The sequence below is a fragment of the Talpa europaea genome, assembly GCF_964194135.1.
Source record: "Talpa europaea genome assembly, chromosome: 11".
Classification (NCBI taxonomy): Eukaryota; Metazoa; Chordata; class Mammalia; order Eulipotyphla; family Talpidae; genus Talpa; species Talpa europaea.
Window position 1 is genome coordinate 72,687,447 of NC_140078.1, and position 23,483 is coordinate 72,710,929.

Genomic DNA, 23,483 nt, shown 5'->3' on the forward strand with positions numbered 1-23,483 from the left:
GGGCCGGGAGCGCGGACAGCGCGGCCCGGGAACGTGGCCCGGGACGCCGCGCGGCGGAGTTCACTTCTCCGCGGAGGCGCAGACGCTATTTTTTCTGATCGTCGAGCCCGCGCCGGGTCACCCGGCCCTCTCCCCCCGAGGTGCCTGCGGGCCCTGGGCGCGGCGCTGTCAGCCCGCGGGACTCCCGCTGGGGCTGGCCCGGGGCTGGACGGGGGGTCCCCCGGGAGGCTGCTCGGCCGCCAGCCCCGGGCCGCGCTTCGCCACCGCCCTCCTGCCCCGCCCCGCGCCGCCCGCGCCTGGACCCCCAGCCGCGGTAGCTCCCCCAGCGGGCCGGTCTGCGGCGCCCTGGACCCGCCCCTGCCAGCCCCCTTCTCCCCCGCTCCCGGGGCCCGGGTCTCCCGGAGTCTCGACCCTTCCAGGCGCCAGCCGGGCCTCGCTCGTGGCTCCGCCCCCGACTCCACCCGGTCGACTCCACACTGCGAGACCCAGGACTCCGCCGGGACCCCCGACCCTCGGGCGATGCTTTCCTCTCGCACCCCTTTAGGCCCCCAAACACTCTTAGCGGCCTCTGCCCCCCGGGGACCCTCATCTTGCCAGGGGGGGCTGGAGGGAGGAGTCTTTGGGGGCGGGGGCCGGGCTTGCGTGCTCCAGCCTGAGAGGTGACGCTGGAGCTCCAAGAGGAGTCTCAGCCGGAGGACCCCAACCTGCCCCATCTCTCTGTACCCAGGCGGACGGGATGCTGAGGGGCAAGGAGGGCCTGGGGGTGTCTGGGGCAGAGGGCTTTAAGGATGGCCCAGAGGAAGCTACTGTGACTGCGGGGACCACGGGAAAAATCAGCGATGCTGTGTGGAGTCCCTGCTTCACACTTACCGGTTGTGTGTCCTGGGCACGAGGACTGTCCTGCTCTCTCGGCCTCAGTTGCCTCATCTGTAAAATGGGGAGTTGACCAGTTTATTCCTAGGGCAGTTTTTAACCGTTTCAGTGGGTGTCCAGACCCAGACCCATGGGCTCTGGGGACTCCCCAAATTCAGCCTGAGAAATTGAACTCAACACCCTCAAGCTCTTCACAATTTGGGGATGACTCCTGCTCTCAGTGTGAATGGGTCTCCACACTCAAGCCCTGCCGGCGCCAACCTTCCTGGAAACCCATTCTCCTCTGGGCTCAAACTCCAGTGTTGTCCCTATGGCTGTCTTCATGCACAGCCTTCTCCCTGTCCCCGTGCCCTCAAGTGCCCTTTGTCCTAGTGTTTAAGGACTGTACTGTTTGAGGCAGTTTCCTTCAAAGATGACACTCTCCAACAGGTCTTATCCTTCTACCCATATTCACTCCCTACCTTTGCCTCTGTAACTTTCTCTGCTTGGCCCACACAAACGGGTAAAGGACATCCCTGCCTCCCTGTGTCCCCCCTCCTTTACTTGGTGGGGGAGGTCTGACCCCTGGGGTGGGCTCACTGGGAACAGGGATAGAGGCCCAGGTATCCAGAGTGGGCATCTAAAGAACAGTCTTAGCTCTTCAGTGCTGCATTTTGATGCACTCAGTTTTATGTCTCTGTTTCTAAGTGATTCTAAATTTTAAGGTTGGATGACTGCTGACCACCCCCAGCCCTTGCTAATAAGAAAACATTCATGGAGCGATTAGGGGCACTAAGATGTAAAATTAGGGGGTAATAGGGAGCTCCCTCTTAGACCTGACATCAGAAAGCTCAAGATTTGGAAACAATATTTGTGCTTGGGAAGGTCAGCTTGAGGATAGGGTGCAGAAGGGCCTGATGGGCTCTGGGACTCTTAGGGTGTTCCCTTAGCCATAACTCATGTCCCTCATTCCAGAGTCCACTGTTGGACATTCCACCATTGTGGGTGGGGCCACTGACCCCCTAACTCACCCCCAGGCTTCTGGTTAAAGTACCACCATGGGGGTGGGGTGTCACACATTAACTGGTAGCAAGCACCCCAGTGCCTGGCATAGCTAACCTGCTCTTTTTGACAGGCAAGCCCCAGGGCCCAGGGTCAGTTTCTGGTCAGTCTCAGGTCAGTTTCAATGGCCTTGGAAAGGCCTGGTTGGGGGTGGGGAGTGGGTGTGAATCCCTGTGGGGTCTCCCTCTCTAATCCCTGGAGCCCAGGGGAGGAGCCAAAGTGTCATTGGAGCTCAGAAGTGGAGCAGGTGCTGGACTTGATGTAGCAGCCCTAGGCTGACAGGCCTCTGCTGCCACCATGCCACCTTGAGTAGGGCTCTGGCCAAAGTACACAGGCCCTGAGGCCAGGCTGGGTACCAGACATAAACAGGAAAGACACAGGTTCTGCTCTCAAAGCTCTGCCACTTGGAATCACTCCTTCAGAAAATCTCCTGCCCCAGCCTGGGGGCAACTCACCATTTTGTCTCCCTAATCCTAGCCATAAAATCTGCCGGAATCTCCATTTCCACCCTGACCGAGACTGAGTTTTATCCCTAGGCTGAGTCCTTATCCCAGTTTGACCTCTAACCCCTGGCTGAACCCTGACCTCTGGCTGAGCCTCCTCCCAAGCCCAAGCCTGTTTCCCAGACCTCTCTCTGGTTCCAGGCTCCTCCGGAAGCTTTTCACGGCCAGGGGCTGGTAGGGGAGGGGATGGCCAGGCCATAAGTGAACTGAGGTGCCACTTTTACAGCCGTTTCGGCTGCTCATAAACACCCCCTGCCCGGCTGAGTCACTGGAGGCTCCCACACACAGCTGGTCAGGCAGCCCACTCCCCTCGCTGCAGGAAACCTGGCTTTCTCACCTCTCAGGAAGGTAAAGGAAGGGAAGCTAGGGGAGCAGGGGGTGCTCCCATGCAGGGAGTGCTCCCAGGGCACTTGGGGGGGTGTGGACTTCCTGTCCCTTCTGATCACATGGTCACAGATCACCTGCAGAAGTCATAATAGATTCGCAAATGTGTCCAAGCAGACATACCTTGTCAGACCCATGGCACAGGTACACACACACTCACACAAAGGCCTATCACCACCTTGTCCCTCCCAGTTGTGCTCAGGTCCCAGGGCTCCTCTGGACCCCACTTACCTGGAGCCTACAAGAAGGGCCTGGAGCCACAAAACAGACTCAGGTTGGCCCTTCGGAGGCCATGGGTAGCCCTGAGCAACTTCTTTGGTTCAGACCTAAGCAAGTATGTTGCTGTTCAAGACAGGAAAAGGCCTGAGTCAGAGATGTCACATGGAAAGGAAATTAATTATTTGTTACCAAGCTCTGCACCAGCCTAGGACTTTGTCCCAGATCACTGGTAGGGAGGCAAGTCAGGTACAAGAGTACTAGTATCTGGGTGCCCTGGTTGGGCCCTAACTCCCCTTGCCTCCCAGCCTCCATAGGTCTGTCTGCCAGGTGCCCAGGTCAGCTCAGCTCCTCAGGTGTGTGTGCATGTGCGCACACACATCAGTGGTGCTCTCCTTGCCTTCCCAAATCTCTCTCCAAATAACTCCTCTTCTGTCTATTCCTGTGTCCCTGTCTGCCCCTTCTAGCCCTTTCTACATCTCAGAAATTTTAGGTCACCAGGAAGTGTGAGTACAGCCCCTCTGAACGACTTCATACAAGTTTTGGGCACCCAGAGATTTCAGATAGAGACTGAGGGGCAGGAGCCTCATACCCAGGCCACAGCTGAGACCTGAGACCCGACCTCTCAACACTGGATACTCACTGACCCTCAACCAGAAGAGATGTGGGGGGACTCTCTTCCTACCCAGCCCTGTCTTGACTCCACGCCTACCACCTGAAATCAGCCAGGAAGCCCTCTCTGGCTACCTCCCAGTGCCCCTGAGGCTCAGGACCTGCTCATGCAATTCCAGGTCACAGAGGCCAGGGCCTGTGGAAAGGATGGCCTCCCTGTGGAGGTCTGTGGAATGAGCGATGGCAGAACCAGGACTGAGCCTGGACAGCGAGGGTGAAGATGTGCGCAGACAGGGAGGAGGAGGCCACGCACACTCCTGGAACTTCACGTCAGGGCCCAGGACCCTGCTTGGAGGCGGCCCTTCCACCCGAGCCCAGCCCGAGCTGGTTTGTGTCTGGAAGTCCCAGGCTCCGTCTGACGAGGTGTAATGATTCACGTGGCAGCTGCGGTTCAGCACATTCCAGCCGTATCCCCCAGTGCCCGGCACGTGAGGCAGCTGACCCCAAACCACCCTGGAGCTGTGGGGGCATATTTCTAGGGCCCCCATCTCCAGAGGTGACCCCTCCCCACATCTCCTAGATGCCAAGGGAGGGTAACACACATTATGGTGTCCAAAGTACTTTCTAGTTCTCAAACAGAAAAGAGAACAGGGAGCTTGAGAATACCTGTCCTCCAGGTGGGGATAAAGGACCCTTAGAGGGGAGAGTGGGCTGGCCAGGGACACCGAAGATCATGACAAACAATACTGATGGGATCCTGGCCTTGGCGCTGAGCTACTCCCAAGTGTACAGGCGATGTAGGTCATTCTGTGACTAGATTTCAGATTTCTTGGTCTGTGGGCAGCTGTGTCCAATGGGTGAAGAACTCCTGTGTCCCCTCTCAGCTCCCTACTGCCCCAACCCTGCACCATGGAGCCTCTTCCTCCTTTGAGCCCCCCACGCTGTCCTGCGCTTTCCACTGCTCTCATCCTCACTGGCCAGGGAAGCAGGAGTCTGGGGCTCTGAGCCTGTTCCTTTATTGCTTATGGTCTCGGTTTCCTCACCTGTCATTATCAGGGCAGGTCTCAGCTGCAGGGGCTCCAAAAGTGCCTTAGCACTCACGTCTTGGATGCCGACCTATGAATCTGAAAACCTGAGGTCCTGTCTCCCATCAAACCTCAGGAGCTGCTTGTGCAGACCACACCATGTTCACCCTGTGGGCCCCAGCCCGGTGCTCCGAGGGGGAAGTCTGGCCCTCAGCTCTGAGGACAGGAAGTCGTATTTTGGTCCTGGGTCCTGGGGAAGGAGGCAGGGGTAGAATGGCAGCTCAGACCCAGTCATGTTTACTCGGGCCCGGCCCCCTCAGAGCTCAAGAGGCCCATTCATTGGGAGCCCCATAAACCCTTTGGGGCTCCCTGAGGCTCCGAGTGCCTGGATACCAGGCCTGGCTGCCGCCCCTAGACCTGCTGGGGGCCGTGGGCAGCAGGTGAGGCACGAGTGAGGTAGGACTGGGAATGGCATGGAGCAGCCTCAGACACGCCTGTTTGGAATAATGGTTCTTGCACATTTTGGAACAGTTGGGAAAATTGAGGGGAACTTCATGACTGTGTCCCTTCAGACCATACTCCTCACTGAGACCATGTCCTCAAACAGTGTGGCCTCCAGGAAGCCTGAGACCAAAGTGGCCCAAACCAAAACTGACTTCCTTGTGGAGTCCCCATATCTGGCCTTTGATTGCCACAGTCTGCACCCCAGCAAGCTGGGTATGGGTGAGCATTTCTATGGGGTGGAGAGTCATCCTTTCTAGAACTCACATCTATTCCATGGGAGATCTCAGAAGTGAAACATGGGGAGTCACCGGATTGCTGGGGATGAGGCCCTGGGGTCTGCTCATGTCTAGGGCTGGGGACTAGGATGACTCATCTCAGGGGCCCTTCTCAGCATCTGTAATCCTCCACTTGTGCTTTATTGGGAGACTAAGATACTGCCCCATGGTCCCTTGTAATGTAAGGGAGGCAGCAGCAGCATTTGGTGAGAACTGTGGCTGGGGGTGGGGAGGGTCTGAATTCTGCCTGGCTCCTGGGTGACCTTGGAGTAATCCCTACTTTACCCTGGGTTTCAGGTCTGCTGGCCGCTGACTGGAGTTGGAGTGGACACACTCCAAAGTCCCTCTCAGCTCCCCGGGGGTTCCCATGCTGGGCAGCTGGCAGTGGGGAGCAGGACAGCAGGAGAAAGACCTACCGTCCAGCCCCCTTTGCAGCAGAGCCCCCCGCCTGCTGCCCTGCTATGGGGCAAGAACGAAGCCTCATTTCCCAGACGCCTTCCGGGTGGGGTGTGACTTCCCGCTCCAGTGGTTGTAAAATCCCCAGAAGCCTGGTGGGTCCCTAGTGGGGAGGGGGGGGGTCTGTGCCTCGGAATACCCCCCTCCCAGGCGTGTTTGACACGTGTTTCCGCCTCTCCCGGCATGGGCTCCCACTGCTGCTATTTATAACCTTTAAGAGCTCCTGCCGACTGCAAAGTTTTCTTAAACTCAAAATATCACCGAGGTCCTGGGCACGCGTTCCAGAGGCCGGCTGGGCCCTGCGGTTTGAAGGGACGAGGGGGCCAGGAAAGAGGAGGCAGTGCAGAGGGATTTAGCTCAGACACTGGGTCCTGGCTCAGGACTGTGTTGGGGAGGCCTTGAGTGGGGGACCTCTGGGTCTTGACACTTGGTCCTGCTTGGCTTGGAGGGATCCTCTATGCGGGTGGTCCTTGACATGCTGGGCCATTTGAGGATGGGTGGGGCCCCTCTTTGCGCCTCAGTTTCCTCTCATCCTGAATGCTGTAAGGGATACTAGTTGGGGTGAAGCAATGAGCTGGCGATGATATTGGGAACATCTCAGGCTGGTACATCTCAGGGCTGTGTCTGTCCAACTATCCAGCACCCGGCACAGAGCCTGGCCCAGAAGCGCCGTGGACATTGGCTGAACTGGTCAAAAAGGGGAAATACTTTGGGGAAGTTTATAAAACTGTGTGTGGGAGAACGACATCCAGAGAGGGGCTATGGCGTGCCAGAGGTCACCTAGCTCATCCAGACCAAGTGCTCATGCCTTCCCAACACCCAGGGCCCTCTGAGGTTCCATTGGCTGTGGAAGAGGCAGGTGGGTTGCTGCCTTGGAGGAGACTCCGGGCATAACAGCAGAGTGGCTCAGAGTCCTCCCTGAAACAGGAGGGGTCTTGCAGCCAGCTGGGTCCAGGGAGGGCAGGGTGCCTCCTAAAGCCACACCCCCAGCGCCGGCCTGCCTTGGGCCCCTGCTCCATCCCTGGGGCCCTCTTTCTCCACTGGAGTGAGTGAAAAGCTCAAGCCCTGTTTCCCAGATGGAAAACTGAGGTCCTAAAGTCTCTGGACTTAGTCATGACTTCGACAGGGAGGCTGGTAGTTTAGGTTTCCTATACCTCCCCGCACCCAACCACTCCCACCCCACCGCATCCCTTTCCTTCTCTGCTTTGGGAGCAGGTGTGCTGGATGCAGAGGCAGGGATAGGTGTGCTAACCTCCAGGCCACCCAGTGTCCAGTGCCCACCAGCAATGCACTCTGCTCCCCACGCCCCACCCCCTCCAACCACAGAAGACATTCCCAGTCAAATGAGCAGAACAGGGGCCCAGATGGGAGAGTGGTTACCCTGCCCCTTCAATTCAGGGCTCTACGTCAATTTTCTGATGCAAGTGGGATCACAGAGGACTACTCAGGAGCACAGGGCTGGGGAAGGTGGAGTTTGTGGATGGGAACCAAGGAAGTGAAGACCTGTCAGAAAGGAGAGGGAAGAGAGAGCCAGGGAAGATTCTAGAAGGTTAGCCTTGACTTTACTGCTTCTTTGCTCAAATGTCTTTTGATGGTCCCCTGGACCAGTTCACTCATTCCTCAAACACTTGTGCTGTCACTGTGTGCTGAGCTGGGCTTGGAGACTTGGCGGCTCAGAGGATGAGGTCAATAGGGCCCGCGTTTCTCAAACCACCTCTGTCTGATCCCACCACCCTGGGGTTCCATTGTCTGAACCCTCAGCCTCTGCCTCTGCTTCTTGCTCTCAGACTTGCCCTTCCCTTCTCATTTTGGGGCCTGTTATATACTCTTCATATGCTCCCTTCTCTCTGAGGTCTTCTTGGATTTGTACCCACCCACGTACCCCAATCGAGAGAGACCTCAGGCTCCTGATTTCTCACCTCTATCCTAAGAGACTGTGAGCCCCTAAGGGCAGGGTTTAGGTCACCTCTATGTTCCTACTGAGTGCTCCAAGAAAAGAAAATCATCTTGTCCTGCATCTCTACAGAGGGGGAGTCACTTCCAGAGCTTTGGATTTCAAACACCCTCCCCCCTGTCACTGCATCTTGTTTCTCAGCTACTATGAGGAAGACACTTCTCTTTGGCGCCTCAGTTTCCTCCAGAATCTCCAAAGGACCCTCCTTTGGAGACCCTCCCAACACAAATCCCTGTCATATGTTGCCAGAAATTTCTCTAGGGAGCCTTTTGAGATTGAGCCCCTCTGATGGAACATTCTCAGCAAATTGAGGAGCAGCCCAAGGGTCAACCTGGCAGATCTGGAGGCCAATTTGCAGATGGGACTCTGATGCTTGGGAGAATCACCCCAGTCCTCCAACCCAGACCAGCCCCTCTGGCTCTGTGGCCACTGTCCTCAGTGGGATGATGGGGGGTGGGGAGAGCATCGTGTCTTCTCTCTGGACCTCAAGGTCAGGCAAAGGGGCACCAGAGGTGGTGATTGTTCCTGGACACCACAATCAATGCTTTCTCTTTGTGGTTCCTGACCCCAACTTGCATCTACTGTGATTATAGGCCAGGCAGGGGGCTGCGAGCATGCTAGATGGGGATGGGCTGGAGAGGAGTCTGGGAGCCCTATAGCACCCCCTGCTATATTCCCTGGAGAGGTTACTGCTTATGCCCTGGGACGAAACCTCTTGAGGGTAGAGCCACAATTCAGACAGGTGGGGGCTTGTTATCAGGCAAGGCTTCCAGGGAGCATAGGAATCCCCCAGTCCCTCCCAGTTTAGGCTTATCTGTAGCCTTGGATAGCCCTGCTGTATTCACGCAGAATTCCAGCCATTGTTCCCATGTTGACTCAGCTCTAAGCTTCAAGCTTCAGCTCTCTGTGAGGCACTGAAACCTGGGCAGGGGGCAAAGGTTGGTGCAAATGGGGGAAGGAGGAGATTCAGGTCCAAGGATGCCCCAAACTGACTGATGAAAGGACTGTGTGCCTGCTGAGTCGATCCAAAACCCCACCTTATTATGCAGGTGTGAACACTGAGGTCTCCACAGGGGAGGAAGCCCTCGGAGTCAATGACTGGGCCAGGATCAGAATTGGGTCCCCTGCTGGACCTGATAACCGAGTCCAAGACCAGCACCCTGATCTGCGTTGGATGGAGTATGAAGCTCTGGTGTCCCCTAACACTGCAACCATTGCAACCCCCAAACAGCCTCTCCATCCAACTGAACTCAGATGTAGAGTCCCTTCCACTAGCTCTGGCTTCAGCACCTCCCAAGACCCCCCTCGAGCAGAGAATCTCAAGTTGAGGTGTTGCAGAAAGTTGGATGCCTGGCACTACCCAACCCTCTCTTTCTGCTCCAGATCCATTACTTGGGGCTCCCAGGGTTGGTTTGAGGGGTAACTCCACATTCCTGGACTCTATGAATCTCCAAATCTGCCAGCCCTGGTCTCTGCTAGCCCTCAAGGCTGGTCTGATGGGGATTTGCTTGTCCCCACTCATTCCTCTTTGCATTTTGCCTTCCCTCTGCCTGCACTGGGGTTCAAGATCTGGGAAAGGAATGGGTTGGGAACCTTCCAGAGAGTCCTTTCCCACGAGAGCCGAGCTCTGACCCCCGTCCTTATCGGGTCTTGGTTTGCCAAGAACAACACAGATGCTAAGGCTTGCAAACCCCAGACCTGGGGACACTGACCTCGGCAGGCCCAGATGCTCTACCCCAGCCTCTATTTCCCCTCTGTGAACAGAGAATAGAGGGCTGAGGGGAGGCAGTGGGAAGGTTCCAACACCTGGACGCACATGTCCACACTCACACATGCACACGCACTCAACATAGACGCTCACATCTGGCCAGGCAGGCCTGTGATGATAATGATTTCCCTTGCCTTCAGCCTCCCTCTCCTTCCCAAGGGCTCTTTATCCCACCCAGAGCTCTCTCTATACCTGTGAGTGTGAAGGTGTGGTGTGTTTGGTGATTGTGTATGCGACAGCATGTGAATATATGTGCAAATGTGTGCGAAGGGCATATGAGTACACGGGAGTGCGTGCATGTGTATGAACATTAGTGCAAAGACATCTATATGGTGTAAGAATTTGACTTTAAGGGTATGTGCAAAGCAGTGAGCGTGATCTTGGTCGAAGCACCTGTGGGTTGGGGTTCCCAAGGAAGTGTCTGTGTGGGTATGCGTGTATGTGCACATACGTATTTTAGTCCCTGAACCCAGGGACTCACGCTGTGCTGGTGGAAAAGGACCAGTACCAAGTGTGCAGGAAACAGTGGGTGTCTCCAGACAGATACACCCAGTGGGGATGGGTTAAGGTCGCGGGGGTGTCCTCTCAGTGTGTGTGTGTGCGAGCGTGTGTGTGTTTTAGACATAACCACAGTGGGTGGGCGGGCAGATATATAAATACCCACACAAGCAGGTACCGGAACTGACCCTAACTATTCCTGGCTGGGGGTTTGGGCCATTTTGAATGCAGCATCCACACCCTGGGCCACAGAGGGTTTCTGTGTGGCCACTGGAGGCCAGGCAACAGCTGGTGCTGGTTGGGGTGGGGTGGGGACAGTCCTGAGCCTGGTGGGGCCACCATGGTTAGGTGGGGTCTGCAGGGAACAGACTACTGGACACACATGTGCCCTTTGCACGTGCTTGTACATACATTCACATGCCGTTGCATACACTGCTGAGTCTGCTGTCACCACCACTGTCACCTCCTTGCCACCTTCCTGCCATCACCTCTACCACTGCCTTCCCGGCCCCTGTGCTGCCTTCATTCTTATCGCCGTCCCTCGGTCACCACTATGTCCACTCTTGCTGCATCCCGGCCTGGGCCCATACTGTGTCCAGTGGGGCCACTTGAGGGCGAGTGGGGAGTGGGGAGAATACGCTTTGTACCTGACTCTCAGCCTCGGTTGGGGTGGGCGGGCTGCGGTTGTAGGCTCCAGGAAACCGCCTCCTGCCCCAAGGCTCCCTTTCTCTCGGCCCCGTCTGCTCAACCCCTCTCCCCTGTTTCTGAATCTGTCTCCATCTCTGTCTCTTACTTGGGGTCCCGTCTCCAGTTTCTCCACCATGGCCCCGGGGAGCCGGTTCCTCCTCCCAGCCAGCGTGAACTGTTTGCCTGAGACAGTCGGTCCATCCAGTCAAACAACCGCCCGATTCAGACTCCTCGTCTGACTGACGGGTTTTTTTTTCCCCTGCTAAATTTACTTGCATTTTTGACTGAATTGGCCATTCAACAGAGGTTGTGTCCACATGCCCCCACCCCGCCCCATGCCAGCAGATGAACAGGCTCACAGATGGACACACACACAGAGCCAGGAGCACCCTGGCAAGCTCACACACACGTGTGGTCACCGCGTCTCGGGTGACACTCATGAGCACACGTGACCATCAATGCCCACATGATCACACACGTGTTCCTAGGTTGTGTCCGTGGTGGCACACGCGAGCACACAGAGACGGCACGCACCTTCGCGGTCACACACACGCTCACGCCTTGTGCCATGGCGAGTGTATCTGTACACCCCTGGACCTACTGGGAAGGCCCGGGGAGAGCCCCCCTGGCTCCTGCAGCCGGGCCGGTCACGGCTCCTTCCTCTGAGGCCAGCTCATGTCGTAGCCTCCTTTCCCTGCCTCAGCCTGTCTAGGTGGAGTTTCTGGTCATCTCAGGCCGCCACCTGAGCCCCTGCAAGCCTCAATAGTAGCTCCCAGACCCCAATCCTAAAAGGGGACTCTTTTTTTTTCTTCCAAGGACAATAAATATTTGCTCTTTGGGAAACTGCTGGTGGGAGAGTACAGGGTTTGGCCCAGCAGCGGGGAATGTCCAGGGTAGTTCAGGGAGGCCGCAGGCCATGCTGGGGGGAGGGACTGGGCCCCTCCGGAAGCTGGAGCAGCAGGCAGAGCTGGGGAGCCAGGGATGGGGCTGCATCTCACTCCATTCCCTGTGACCCCGGCTAAGGCCTGGGTTTTCTCCTTTCCCCTGGGCAGCACACTGGCACCCCATCCTCCTATCCATCCCATCTCAGATCCTCATCCCAACCCTCACCCCTCCAGAGCTGTTTTTCATTTTTGTTCACCCTCGACAACCTCTGCCTCTTTCTCTTGTACTCGGGATGCGGGGCCCTGACTAAATAAGGGCTTCAGTATTCCCAGATGCATTTCCAATGTGCCTCCTTAGACGAGCCATTGAGGACATGGCTGATGCTGCCTGCACCTGACCTGGTCTTCCTCAAACTGTGACCCCAAAGTCAAGGCTAGATTCACCTTTTTCGTAATGGACCAAGTCTAGTCAACAGTATCCTCTAGCCTGTCCCCCATAAGGCACTGGCTCCTAGAGGCTCCTGCCTGCCTACCCCTCCCTCATGTTCAACTGGGCTCCCAAATATAGCGGCCGTGGCCACAGCCGGCCAGGACACCACAGCCCCAAGCGTCAGTCCTGGGCTGGGATCAGAGGGGCAGGAGCTGATTATAGGTCCCTGGGCCAAACCCAGGTCTTGCCTGCCAGCCCGCTGAGCCCTGCCACCCCCACCCCTAGAACCACAAGGTTGGAGCATCTGGTCCCCGTCAGCACAGTGGGCAGAGGGAGGGGCCTGAGGGTTGTATTTGGCCTGCCGAGGACAGAGTTGTCTGTGTGTGGCGTGGGGGTGGCGAGGACAGGCTGGGACTCAGGGACAGTGACTATCCTCTGAACCCAGGAGCACTCTGCCCCACCCGTGGCCTCTGTGCAGATGTAGAAACTGAGGCCAAGAAAAGCCAGGAGCTGCCTGGGTCACAAGCAGAAGAGTCTCCTGCCTCCCCCTTGACCACACCTTCCCATCTTCCAAGACCTGGGCTGTGCCTCCGGGAAGCAGGCCACATCCTGTTGGTGGCAGAGAAGCCCTGCTGGGAAGTTCTCCTTGGAGTCCGACTTTCACCCAAGGCTCTAGAGGTGTGGGATGATGCAGAAACTCGGTTTCTCCAGGCCCTCATGGTTGCCTTGTGCCACCTTTAGCCAGAGTTGCTGGGCAGCTCCTACCCCTCTTGGGGCCTTGCTCCCTCATTTGTGTAGTTGGGCAGGAACTAGGGTCCTGTGTGGGGTCTGTACCCAGTGTGTGATGGATTGTGTCTCTGTGGAGACACACATGAGCCCTGGTGGATGAGCTGCAGGCCACGAGCCTACTCACGCCTGGATGGGGTCCCCAGGACCTGCTGCATGGCAACATTTGACCTACTTCTAAGGCTCTGGGTCTGGCCCAGGCCGCGTTCTTGACTCCTCCGGGAAGTGTGGGCCTGTGTCCCAGCCCAGAGGCCATGGGCCAGGAGGGGCGGTCTGGGGCGGGCCAGGGCGGCCTGCGGAGCCTGTGGCCTGGGGGACAAGGGCACATGGGGAGTCTGACTCTCCTTCCTTGCCTCTGGCTCCTGGACCCAAGGGACTAGGCCTTACCCATTCCTCCCTCCCCTAGACCCCTACCATTCTCTCCACGTGGCAACCATATTTGAGCTCCCCAAATTGGCTCTGAAAGGATGAGGGACATTCCTCGTGTCTCTCTGAACACTACCAGGAACTTTTGCCAAGTACTCACCCCGCTATTTGCCGAGCGTTTGCCCCTCCCCCTTCCCTTGTCTACCAGGGCAGCAGGCAGGCGCTGGTTCTGGTGCCACGTGGAAAATCAGCAGCTCTAGTCCTGGGTCCTGGGTCTAGGGTCTGGTTTGGTTTTGCCTGGAGCCTGGGTTTGGAGTCTTGAGTTCTGGACCTGGATCTGGGGTCTAGAGTCTGCATTTAAGGTCTTGGTTTGGTATCTTGGGTTTTAAAGTCTGGGTCCCCAGAGTGGGCTCTGATGTTGGACTCTGAGTTTCAGGTTCTAAGTTTGGGGTTCAGATTCTGAGACCTGAGGCTAGGGGTCCAGGTTCCATGTCTGAAGTAAGGAATCTGGGATTTGGGTTCAGGATTTGAGGGCTGGTTTCTATCCCTTCTGCGCCCCCTGCTGGCTGGTCATCGCAGTCAAATCACTACCTCTACCTTGGGGTAACCCCTACCTCTTTGAGCTGCTGAGAGGCATCTCAGTCACTGACTGGGGAGTGGTGTGAAGAGCAGACCTGGTTGCGGTGGGCTTAGGGGATCTGGTGGCTGTATTTCTATCCCTGGTGCCCCTTGCAGTCACCAGGACCCCTGTCAGCAGCTCCTCCCTCACCAACCTCACCGCTCTCGGAAGGAAGTTTGGCAAGGGGTTCCAGTCTCCCTGTGAGAGCTAAATCGAGATGTTTGGGACATTCGCTCAGCCAATATTTATTGAGTGTCTACTGTGCACCAGGATCTGTTCTAGACTCTTGGGATATATTGCTGTGAAGGCACAGAAGTTCTTCCTATGCCAGCTGAGAGTTATGGGAGGCTGGTGAGGGTGTGTGTGCAGGGAGGGGTATACACATGTGAGATGACATAACAAAGAAACCAGCTCATTTTAGGCTGTGAAGGGATGGGGAGTCATGGGAAGAGACAGGGCAGAGGGAGCATGTCTAGGGCAGTCCCAGGACACTCCTCAGAGGAGGTGACATCTCACTGAGGCCAAGGGTTGACAAGCAGCAAGCAGTGGCCAGGGTCCCAGACAAGGGCACCAGGGGAAAGAAACAGTCTGTTCAACAGCATGAGGGGCTGGGAAGAACCTGGAAGGAGGCCAGTGTGAAAAGGACTCTCTGCCTCTATCCAAGGGCCCTTTAGAAGTCAGAACCCACCTCTTCCCAGCATATCCCCCTGACTGATGGAAAGGGGAGATGAGGTGGCTGTCCTAGCAAGGGCTCTGGAAGGGGACACATGTGATTCTGCATTGGGCTGGGTCACCGCTGGGGCATTAGAGTTGGGGAGGGTGTGGGGGGTTCACAAGGGTAGCATTCAGACCCCTTCCCCTGCCCTCCAGACCTCCCCAGGCCTTTCTGGGGCCCTCATGGTTGCCTTGTGCCACCTTTAGCCAGAGTTGCTGGGCAGCTCCTGCCCCTCTTGGGGCCTTGCTCCCTCATTTGTGCAGTTGGGCAGGAACTAGGGTCCTGTGTGGGGTCTGTACCCAGTGTGTGGTGGTGGGATCGTGTCTCTGTGGAGACACACAGAGGTGATTATCTGCTGGGCAATTATTCCTATAGGGCATCGAACTGAGGTTGGCCTCTGGGAGAGACAGATAAGTGCCAAGCGATGGTATGTGGCCTGTATTTGCTGCCACTGTCTGCCCCTCCCTCCCATCATGGCCTGCCCACCTACCCATCCCTGCCTTGCTCCTGGCCTCATACAACCAATCCTGCTGGCAGTCACAGGGGGAAGCCCTGCTTGGGCTCAGCCCCACAGAGTACCTATGGGGACTGGAATTATTTGCAGGTTTCAGAGTGGTCTCATGGTACCTTCAGTCCCAGCAGCCCAGCTCAGATAGTTCAAGCCCAGGACCAGCCTCCATCTGAGCCCTGGGGAGGGAGTGGAACACAGTTTTGTGCACCGTATCCCCACTCTGTATTGTATCTGCCCTGTGCACAGGGAAAGCGACCAAGACTCCCTGCTCCAGGCCTGGAAAGGTGGTGTGGTGTGGCTCTGGCCGGCTGCATGATCCTGCCTACCCCTATCTCAGATCTGGGAACCATGTCCAGGCGGCCACGTCACTCACCTACCCCTGTTCAAACTGATATGGCTGGGTTCCCAGGCATGGCAGTTGGGTGTGGACAGAAGAAATGTGATGGGAGGCCTTGGTCCTCTGTCCTAGGCCCCAGTTTTCCTCACGATGAGTGAAAATTTACTGGATGGTACCTTGTTGGCTATGCCCTTGTGGTTGGAGCCCTGGGGGACATCCAGAGTCAGTTGTCCTGAGGGTGGTTCAGTGGGCCTAGGCCTCAGGCCGCCCAAAGCCTCTCTGTGTGTCCCCTGCTGGCTGTCTTCTCCTCTTGTGGTATTTCTGGTTCTTCTCTGTGGACCCTCCCCCACCCCTTTCTTTCTCAATACTATTGCCAAACATCTGGAAGAAAAGTGAAAAACTAGCTTCCCCCCCAGCACCGGATGTTGTCAGATTTCCAGATGTGGGGTGTTCTGCCCTCCAGATGAGGGGAGGAATGTCTTGTGTTCCAGCTAGGAGGGGGTCTGACCCCGGACCGCTGTCCCTTTACCGTGTAGCTGAGTGACAGGATGAGAGGGGCCCTGGCCCAGGAAGACTGTGGGAGCACCCAGGTAGAGCCCGGGTGAGTCCTCCCCTCTCCACACCCAGGAAATCCCCTGGGATTTGGGGGGGGGGAATGTCTCTGAAGTTTCTATCAAAGGCTCCAGGCTCTTAAAAATAACAAGAAGCACCTCCTTCCACCCTCCAGCGCAGACACTGGGCAAGGACCAGAGCCCAATGTGTTTGCAAGATGTCCGCACTCTCCGAGCTCTGTGCCTGGAAGGGCCCCGGCCGCTTGTCCTTCCCACCTCCCCCACCTCCTGAAATGGTGGCCGGCCAGGCTGTGCTCTGTCACTGCCACCTGCCAGGACTGGGTTCTCAGGGTGAGCACGAGGGGTGGACCCTGGCGTTAAAAACTACAGGTGAGCCACCCGAACTGGGCACCAGGGGGCAAGCCTTGCCTGCTCTGCTGAGGTCCCTCAGAGAAGAGACCCTCTCAGGGTCCCCACCAAAAGGGTCAGCAGAGGAAATTACGGGCCTGTGGGGATGGCATCTGAAAGCTTCCAGCAAGAGGAGGCAGTGGGCCGAGCCCTGAATGTGCCAAGAGGAGGGGCAAGGGCGCTGGGCACTGGGGCGCTGGCTCGGCGAGCACAAGGGTCTGGTGGTGAGCAGGCTCCGAGGAGCGTGGGGAAAGTGAGTCCCGGAGCTGGGGACGCAGCAGGAAGCACACGCGCAGCGGACCTTCCTACCGTGGCTGCACAGAGCAGCCCCCGAAACACCCAGACACGCAGGCGGAGCATGGAGACATGCTGGGCCTGCCCGCCACGCACGCGCACACCCAGGCAGGAGCTCAGGAAGGAGGCCATGGGGACTGTTGGGCTGTTGAACGGGGCTGGGTGACCGCCCTTGAGGGAGCAGCACCCCTACTGCTGCCACTTGGGGTGTTTCATGAGACCCTTGACCCATGACTGGGACTGCAGCTCCTGGCAAGCCATCGCCAGACATACACACAGACGCCTATAAACACCCAGACACAAACAGAAATGACACCCACAAACACACTCTAGACACACACAGACATGTGTGCAGTTATAATATAAACATCCAGACAGGCCCACGGAGGCGACGCGGAGATAGCACGGCCGTGCCGCAGAGACGCAGACGCACATGACTCCAGCACATGGAGAGAGTCAGACAGCACACACACATCACACAAACCCCCGCCACACGTACACCCAGACACACGGGCAGCACACACAGATACACACAGACCCCGGCCTTCCACAGACACAGACACAGCAGAATTGGATGCACGAATGGAAGTTTAACTCAAGAGTGCCCTCAGGGGATCTCAGTCCTTCTGCCCCCGACACAACACACACTCATCCAACCTTCTGCACCTGTTCAATTCACCGACGTGCTGAGGAGCAGCAGGGCCCTGGGGTGTAAGTGTGTGGGTGCCCATGTAGGGGTGGCCAAGTAGTGGCCTCTGTCCTGCTTTCTCCCCTTCTCTCCCCAACAGGTGACTGGGAGGAATGGAGAGCCCTCCCTCTCCCCCACCATTCCTGAGCCTGAACAATGCCCTCCCCAGACCCCAAAATAGCACCTGAGCCTAGCCAATGTCCTTTTATGGCCTTGTCCCTATTGTGCACTGTGGGGGTGGGGGTCATGAGGTGTCCAGGCAGGATAAATGCCACGAGCACCAGAGCTCGCCTACCCTGCTGTCTGCTGCCTTCTCGCCACATCCTTCTAGTGCTTACAGTCTCCATGGCCCCCAAAAAGCCAGAGCCCAAGAAGGATGAGGCCAAGGCAGCCCCCAAGGCGGCTGCAGCTCCCGCGCCTGCATCTGCTCCTGCACCTGCGCCAGCGCCTGAGGACCCCAAGGAGCCCGAGTTTGATGCCTCCAAGGTCAAGGTGAGTGTGGGAACTGCATTTTAGTAAGGACAGAGCAGGTAGGTGTATCCCGAAGTGGGCCTACCCAGCCTTTAGAAAGTGCTTGAGCCAGATCCGGAGGCTTCTGCGCAGAGTTCAGTCAATTGCAGAGGCTTCAGGCACCAGGAGGGCTGCAGCAGGAGGGCTCGTGGTCAGACATCAGGCAGGAGGGCTTCCCAGCGCTGCTGAAGGGGATGTATGTCTTTTGGTGGTTTTGGGCAGTGACTCTCCTTTGCCCTCCTCCCTGGACTTCACATCCTCGGAGGATCCCAGAGTCGTCTGTTTCCCCCACCCTGCAGGCAGGCAGAGATCTTCCTTGTTTGCCTGTGGGGTCCCAGGTCTGTGCCAACTCCCCCAGGATGGGTGGGGTGGGGAGCAAAGGGAAGCAAGGCCCCTGGTCAGGCTGGGTAACACTCACCCCTGCCAAGGTCCCTGAGCTCCAGGACTGGTAGGGCCTCAGATTTTGGTTGGGGAATTGAGGCACAGTCTGGGTAGGTCTGCAGGAAGTGGGTCGTGGAGCTGTGATCAGCAGTCCCAGGAGCCCTTCCCAGCTGGGGGGGTTTGTCTTAGAGTCTAAACTTGGAGAACGAGCCATGACTCCAATCTGTGGCCTCTGCATGGCGGCACGCACTCTGTGGCCTGCCTATTCCCTGTTCTTGGCTGGCCACCGCCCCTGCTGCCCTGGCTTCCTGCCGAGGGCCCTGTGGAGCCCTCCTGGTCCTGCAGGGTTCCCACGTGCCCAGAGAGACCCGCAGTCCGTCTGCCCAGGTCCACCTCCAGTTCAAGATCCTCCCTGGAGGCACCTACCTTGTCCCTCCAACCTAGGGACAATTAGGGTTCAAATCCTAATTCTGCTCCAACCACCTTGCTGACCAGAGGCTTGCTTTTCTCATCTGTGAAGTGGGGCATTAAGCCCTCCTTGCAAGTTGCTGCCCATCCTGATGCCCTCTGCCTCCTTACTCTTTCCCAAAGATGTGGCCAGGCGGATGTTGCCACCCCACCAGGTCTGCTGCCCAATGGAGAGAAGTGTCCACAAGAGTGAGATGGGAGGCCCGGTGAGGGCGGGTGGCAGGAGGAGAAAGGCCCCAGTGCTTCTTGCGGGTGAGAGCTTATCTGCAGGAGGCAGAGTGTGTTACTTACGTTTTCACGTGTATGTTCACACCCATGTGTGCCTGCGTGTGTTTACATGTATCTGCCCCTCACAGAGCCCTGGAGGCTGAGCAGTCACTCACAGGGCCCTGTTTATACCTCCGTCCATGAATGCAGGAAGCCCCCCAACTATAGCACGAGGGGGCCAGGGCAGTGCTGTTGAGCGTTCGATGAGGTCTCATGAGGGCCACCTGAGGTCACGAGGCCTCCTGGGACCCAGTGTCCCCCTCCTCACCCGATACCAGCTCTATTTTTATCACCACAGTCACTGGTCCCAAGGTCAAGGTCGCGTGAGGGAAAGGAGCTAGGGGGAGGGGCACCTCCCACTGCTGCTCCCTCTGAGCCCTACCAACCTTCGTGGTGCACCCCAGAGCAGAGGGCCATCCCACACCTGCCACCCTGCCACGGTTGTCCCTTCTGGATTTCTAGCTTACCCCAGTGTTGGGAAGAACTAGTTGCCACTCCTGGGCCCCCAGAGTTCCCTCTCCACCAGGAAGCCCACTGAGATTAGGTTTCCTGGGCTCCTGGCAAAGCCTTCCTGCCCTTCACTGGCCAACCCAAGAGGGAGCAGGAGGGGAAATGAGCAGGAGGAGCTTCACTACTCTGACTCTCACAGGCCAGTCTGCCAACCTCAGAGCCAGTGAGACCACGCGCCTGAGGTGGGTGGGCCCTCACCAAGGAGCCTGTGGCACACAAGCCTGGGGCCTGGGGTTGGTGGGGGGCAAGGAGCCAACTCTAGAGAGCACTTATTGTGAATGGTTCCCAACAACTTGCAAGGAGGACTCAATGCCCCACTTCACAGCTGAGAAAAGCAAGCCTCTGATCAGCAAGGGGGGTGGAGCGGAATTAGGATTTGAACCCCGGTTGGAGGGACACGGTAGGTGCCTCCAGGGAGGATCTTGAGCTGGAGGTGGACCTGGGCAGACGGACTGCGGGTCTCTCTGGGCACGTGGGAAGCCTGCAGGAGCAGGAGGGCTCCACAGGGCCCTTGGCAGGAAGCCAGGGCAGCAGGGGCGGTGGCCAGCCAAGAACAGGGAACAGGCAGGCTGCAGGGTGTGTGCCATGGTGCGGAGGCCTCCTGGGTGGTGGAAGCTGGGATGCAGAGAAGAGATGGTTTGGGGCAGCTGAGCAGCTGAGGCTTGGACTGGCCCACCCTCTCAGCCAGGCATTCAAGATCTTTGGGGTCTCTTTTCAGATCGAGTTTACACCGGATCAGATTGAAGGTAAGCAGTTGCCTTAAACCTGGGGTTGCTGGGTTGGGCCCTGACCCCTCAGTCTGGTGGGGGGCTGACTCGGAGGGTCCACCAGGTACTCCCTCTCCCGCAGAGTTCAAGGAGGCCTTCATGCTGTTTGACCGCACGCCCACGTGTGAGATGAAGATCACGTTCGGCCAGTGTGGAGACGTCCTGCGGGCACTGGGCCAGAACCCCACGCAGGCTGAGGTGCTCCGTGTCCTAGGGAAGCCCAAGCAGGAAGGTTGGTACATTCAGATGGAGATCTCCCTGCTAGTGAGTCTGCTGCCGCCGGGGTGGGGGCCGGGGGCAGGGGACGGAGGGGGTAGGAGGAATGCTGCCCTCTCTGGAGGGGCACCATGGGAGCCTCCCCGATGTGCGCTCTCTCGACACCCTCCTGTGGCCTGGATGAGGACACGGAGGCCAGTCTCAGGCTGAGGCCGACCAGGCGGTGAGCAGTGACATGGTACCATCTGGCCCCAGGCCTCCTGGACACGGGGGACTGGCACCAGGCAAGCTAGCTTCTGTCGCTGGTGTGAGGTTGGGCTAGGGGCATCCAGCCTCTGCCTCCCTACGCCCTCCTTGCCTCCCCACACCTCTCTGTGGGTCAGGTTCAGCTTTCCCTGCCAAATTGGTCAGAGAGGGTTGCCTGCTTTGCCCTGGGCATGGGTTCTAAAGTCCCAGGGAAAGTCTCTAGTTGGCCCAGCTGCCCCCACCCATCACCCGTGGCAGAGTGGAGCCTATAGGACAGACACTGGGGAGGGCGCTTCCCCAAAAGCAGGATGGAAGTGCTGGACAGAGGCCACTGCGGTGCCATAGCAGCAAACTGTGCTCGTAAAGCAGCAGAGGACTCTGTTGACGGCTCGCGGCCTGTGACGGTGGAGTGCTCTGTGAATGGCAGACAGGCGTGGCGTGCTTTGGGAACCGTGAGGGTGCTTGCACCTCATTTTAAGGCACAGACGAAGTGTGTGCCCTGTGGCCCGCCCCCTCAGAGCCCGGGATTTGGGGCCATTTCTCCACAGACCTCAACACCAAGCTGATGGACTTCGACACGTTCCTGCCCATGCTGCAGCACATTACCAAGAACAAGGACATGGGCTCCTACGAGGACTTCGTGGAGGGGCTGCGGGTCTTCGACAAGGAAGGCAATGGCACTGTCATGGGTGCCGAGCTCCGCCATGTGCTGGCTACGCTGGGTGAGGGCCGCCTCCTCCCCACCCCCTCCTCCCGGGGCTCCCGGGAGAACCCCTGTCACCCACCACACCCGTGCCTGTCAAGGTACCTCCATGGCAGGTGACAGAAATGTGGGGAATTTGGAATTTTAGGCAGGGAATAAAGAAAGTGTGTCGGTTCAGCTCACAGAACTGAAGGGGGACAAGGACGGCACTGGAGACAAGGTGGGACAGGAAGGAGGATCCAGGAGGATCAGCTGAGCCCTGGTGTTCGTTGTCTCAAGGTCAAGTCCAGGGCCACAGCATCTGAGTGGCTAGCTGGGCCATGAGCCTGCCTCTTGGGCATCCTGACCCCCAGGGGGCTGTGCACACCTCCTAATCCTACCCCTACCATCCGGTGCCTGGCTGGCAGAGGTGCCCCCTTCACAAACTTCCTCCTGCAGCTGTTATTAAGTGCCTCTTGTGTGCTCAGCCATGTGCTCAACTCAGGCCCTGTGAGTGGGTGTGGCTGGGAGGGGATCTACAAGGGGCAGTCCAGAGAGAGAGAGCAGCTCACTGCACAGGAGGGTGCAGAGGCAGGAAGTGCCAGGCTTGTCTGGGCAACAGTGGTGGGATCTTTCGGTCACCTCCACGACGATCCCTTAAGGTCCCCCACTTCACCCTGTGGGCCTTCCTCTGGCCTAATGACCTGCCCAGGGGACTGCTTCCAGGGATGTGGGAGGCCCGGCCTCCTCTTGGTGGAGGGAACTCCCAGCAGCCTATGGAGGACAGAGGACAGTGAATACTGGATTTGAATACCAAGATGGCACAGTTATGGACAGAGTCCAGGCTCGAGGTGGTACCAGGCCAGGCACTCCATTCTGACTTGTCACTGATTCTCCTGGTCTCAGAAATGGGTCTCACCATTGCCTTATGAGCACTGATGGCTGTGCTGGTACGGGGTGTGGGGTGTGGGAATACTGGGGAGGCAGAACCACCTGCAGAGCTGTTCAGTGATTTCCCCCACCCCGCATACCCGCGGATGGTGCTGATCTAGCCTCCCATCCCTGCCAGGTGAGAGACTGACAGAAGACGAGGTGGAGAAGTTGATGGCCGGGCAAGAGGACTCGAATGGCTGTATCAACTATGAAGGTAGCTCGTCAGGGCAGGGCTCTTATGGGGTGTACTGGGCACCTGTGCTTTGCTACCCAGCTCTGAGGCCCTGCCACCCTCTTTCCCCTTCTTTCCAGCATTCGTGAAGCACCTCCTGGCCAGCTGAGCCTTTCACCTCAGGTGAGACCCCTACTTTCCAGACTCGCTGCCACCTTGGCCGTGTCTGCTGACCTTGGCCCTGTCCCCTGCTGCAGTGACTCTGTCACCCAAATCCTCTGTTGCCACCTCCCCATCTCCACCAACTCCAGTTCCCAGTTGGCGTCCTGCTGCCCCACCCACCCCCTCCACGCTGACCTGTGCCTGCCTTCTCTCTCAGGGAGCCTGGGGGAAGCCAAGCTGGGGACAGCTCATCTCCCATTCATGATGGCGGTGGCCTGGAGCTGCAGGAGGGAGCGGAGCGCATTGAGATCCCTACACTAGGTCTCTCTGCGCCACCCTGCTGCCCTCTGTGTGTGTGGTCATCTCCCGTCCCATCAGGCTGGGCTTGCCTGTGATGGTACTTCTGTCCCCACCACACAGCCTAATAAATAAATGGCTGGCCTGCCTGCCTGCCTGCCTGCCTGCCGTCCTGCCTTCCTCTTTCTTCCCTTTCCCCCTCCCTGCCTTCCCTCTCTCTCCTTCTCTCCTTCTTTCCTCTGTGTGAGCCTTTGTATGACCTCTGTAAAGTCTACGGGCCACATACGGTGAGTCCAAACAAGATAGGGGAGTCATTTAGAAAGGCTGCCTCCTTGTTCACCCCATCAAAATTGTGCCATCTGATGTGCCACCCCTCTGAGCCCGGCCACCTGGACTGGGGTAGGAGCAGGGCTGAGCTTAAAGAGGACTGGGTGCCTCTCCCTAGCTCTCGCCCTCCCCTCTACCTTCTGAAGAAGGCAGCTGTGCT

At 57.8% G+C, this 23,483-nt stretch overlaps 1 protein-coding gene across 1 annotated transcript; it reads left to right on the plus strand.

The window, feature by feature from the left end:
- Window positions 1-17,730: 17,730 nt before the first annotated feature.
- Window positions 17,731-22,706, plus strand: MYL3 (myosin light chain 3; the record flags this gene model as incomplete). Its single annotated transcript, XM_084247769.1, has 6 exons — window positions 17,731-17,877; window positions 20,240-20,267; window positions 20,371-20,520; window positions 21,299-21,472; window positions 22,502-22,579; window positions 22,678-22,706. 6 exons carry the CDS (start codon window positions 17,731-17,733, stop codon window positions 22,704-22,706), a joined length of 606 nt encoding a protein of 201 aa, XP_084103895.1.
- Between the last annotated feature and the right edge of the window lie 777 nt (window positions 22,707-23,483).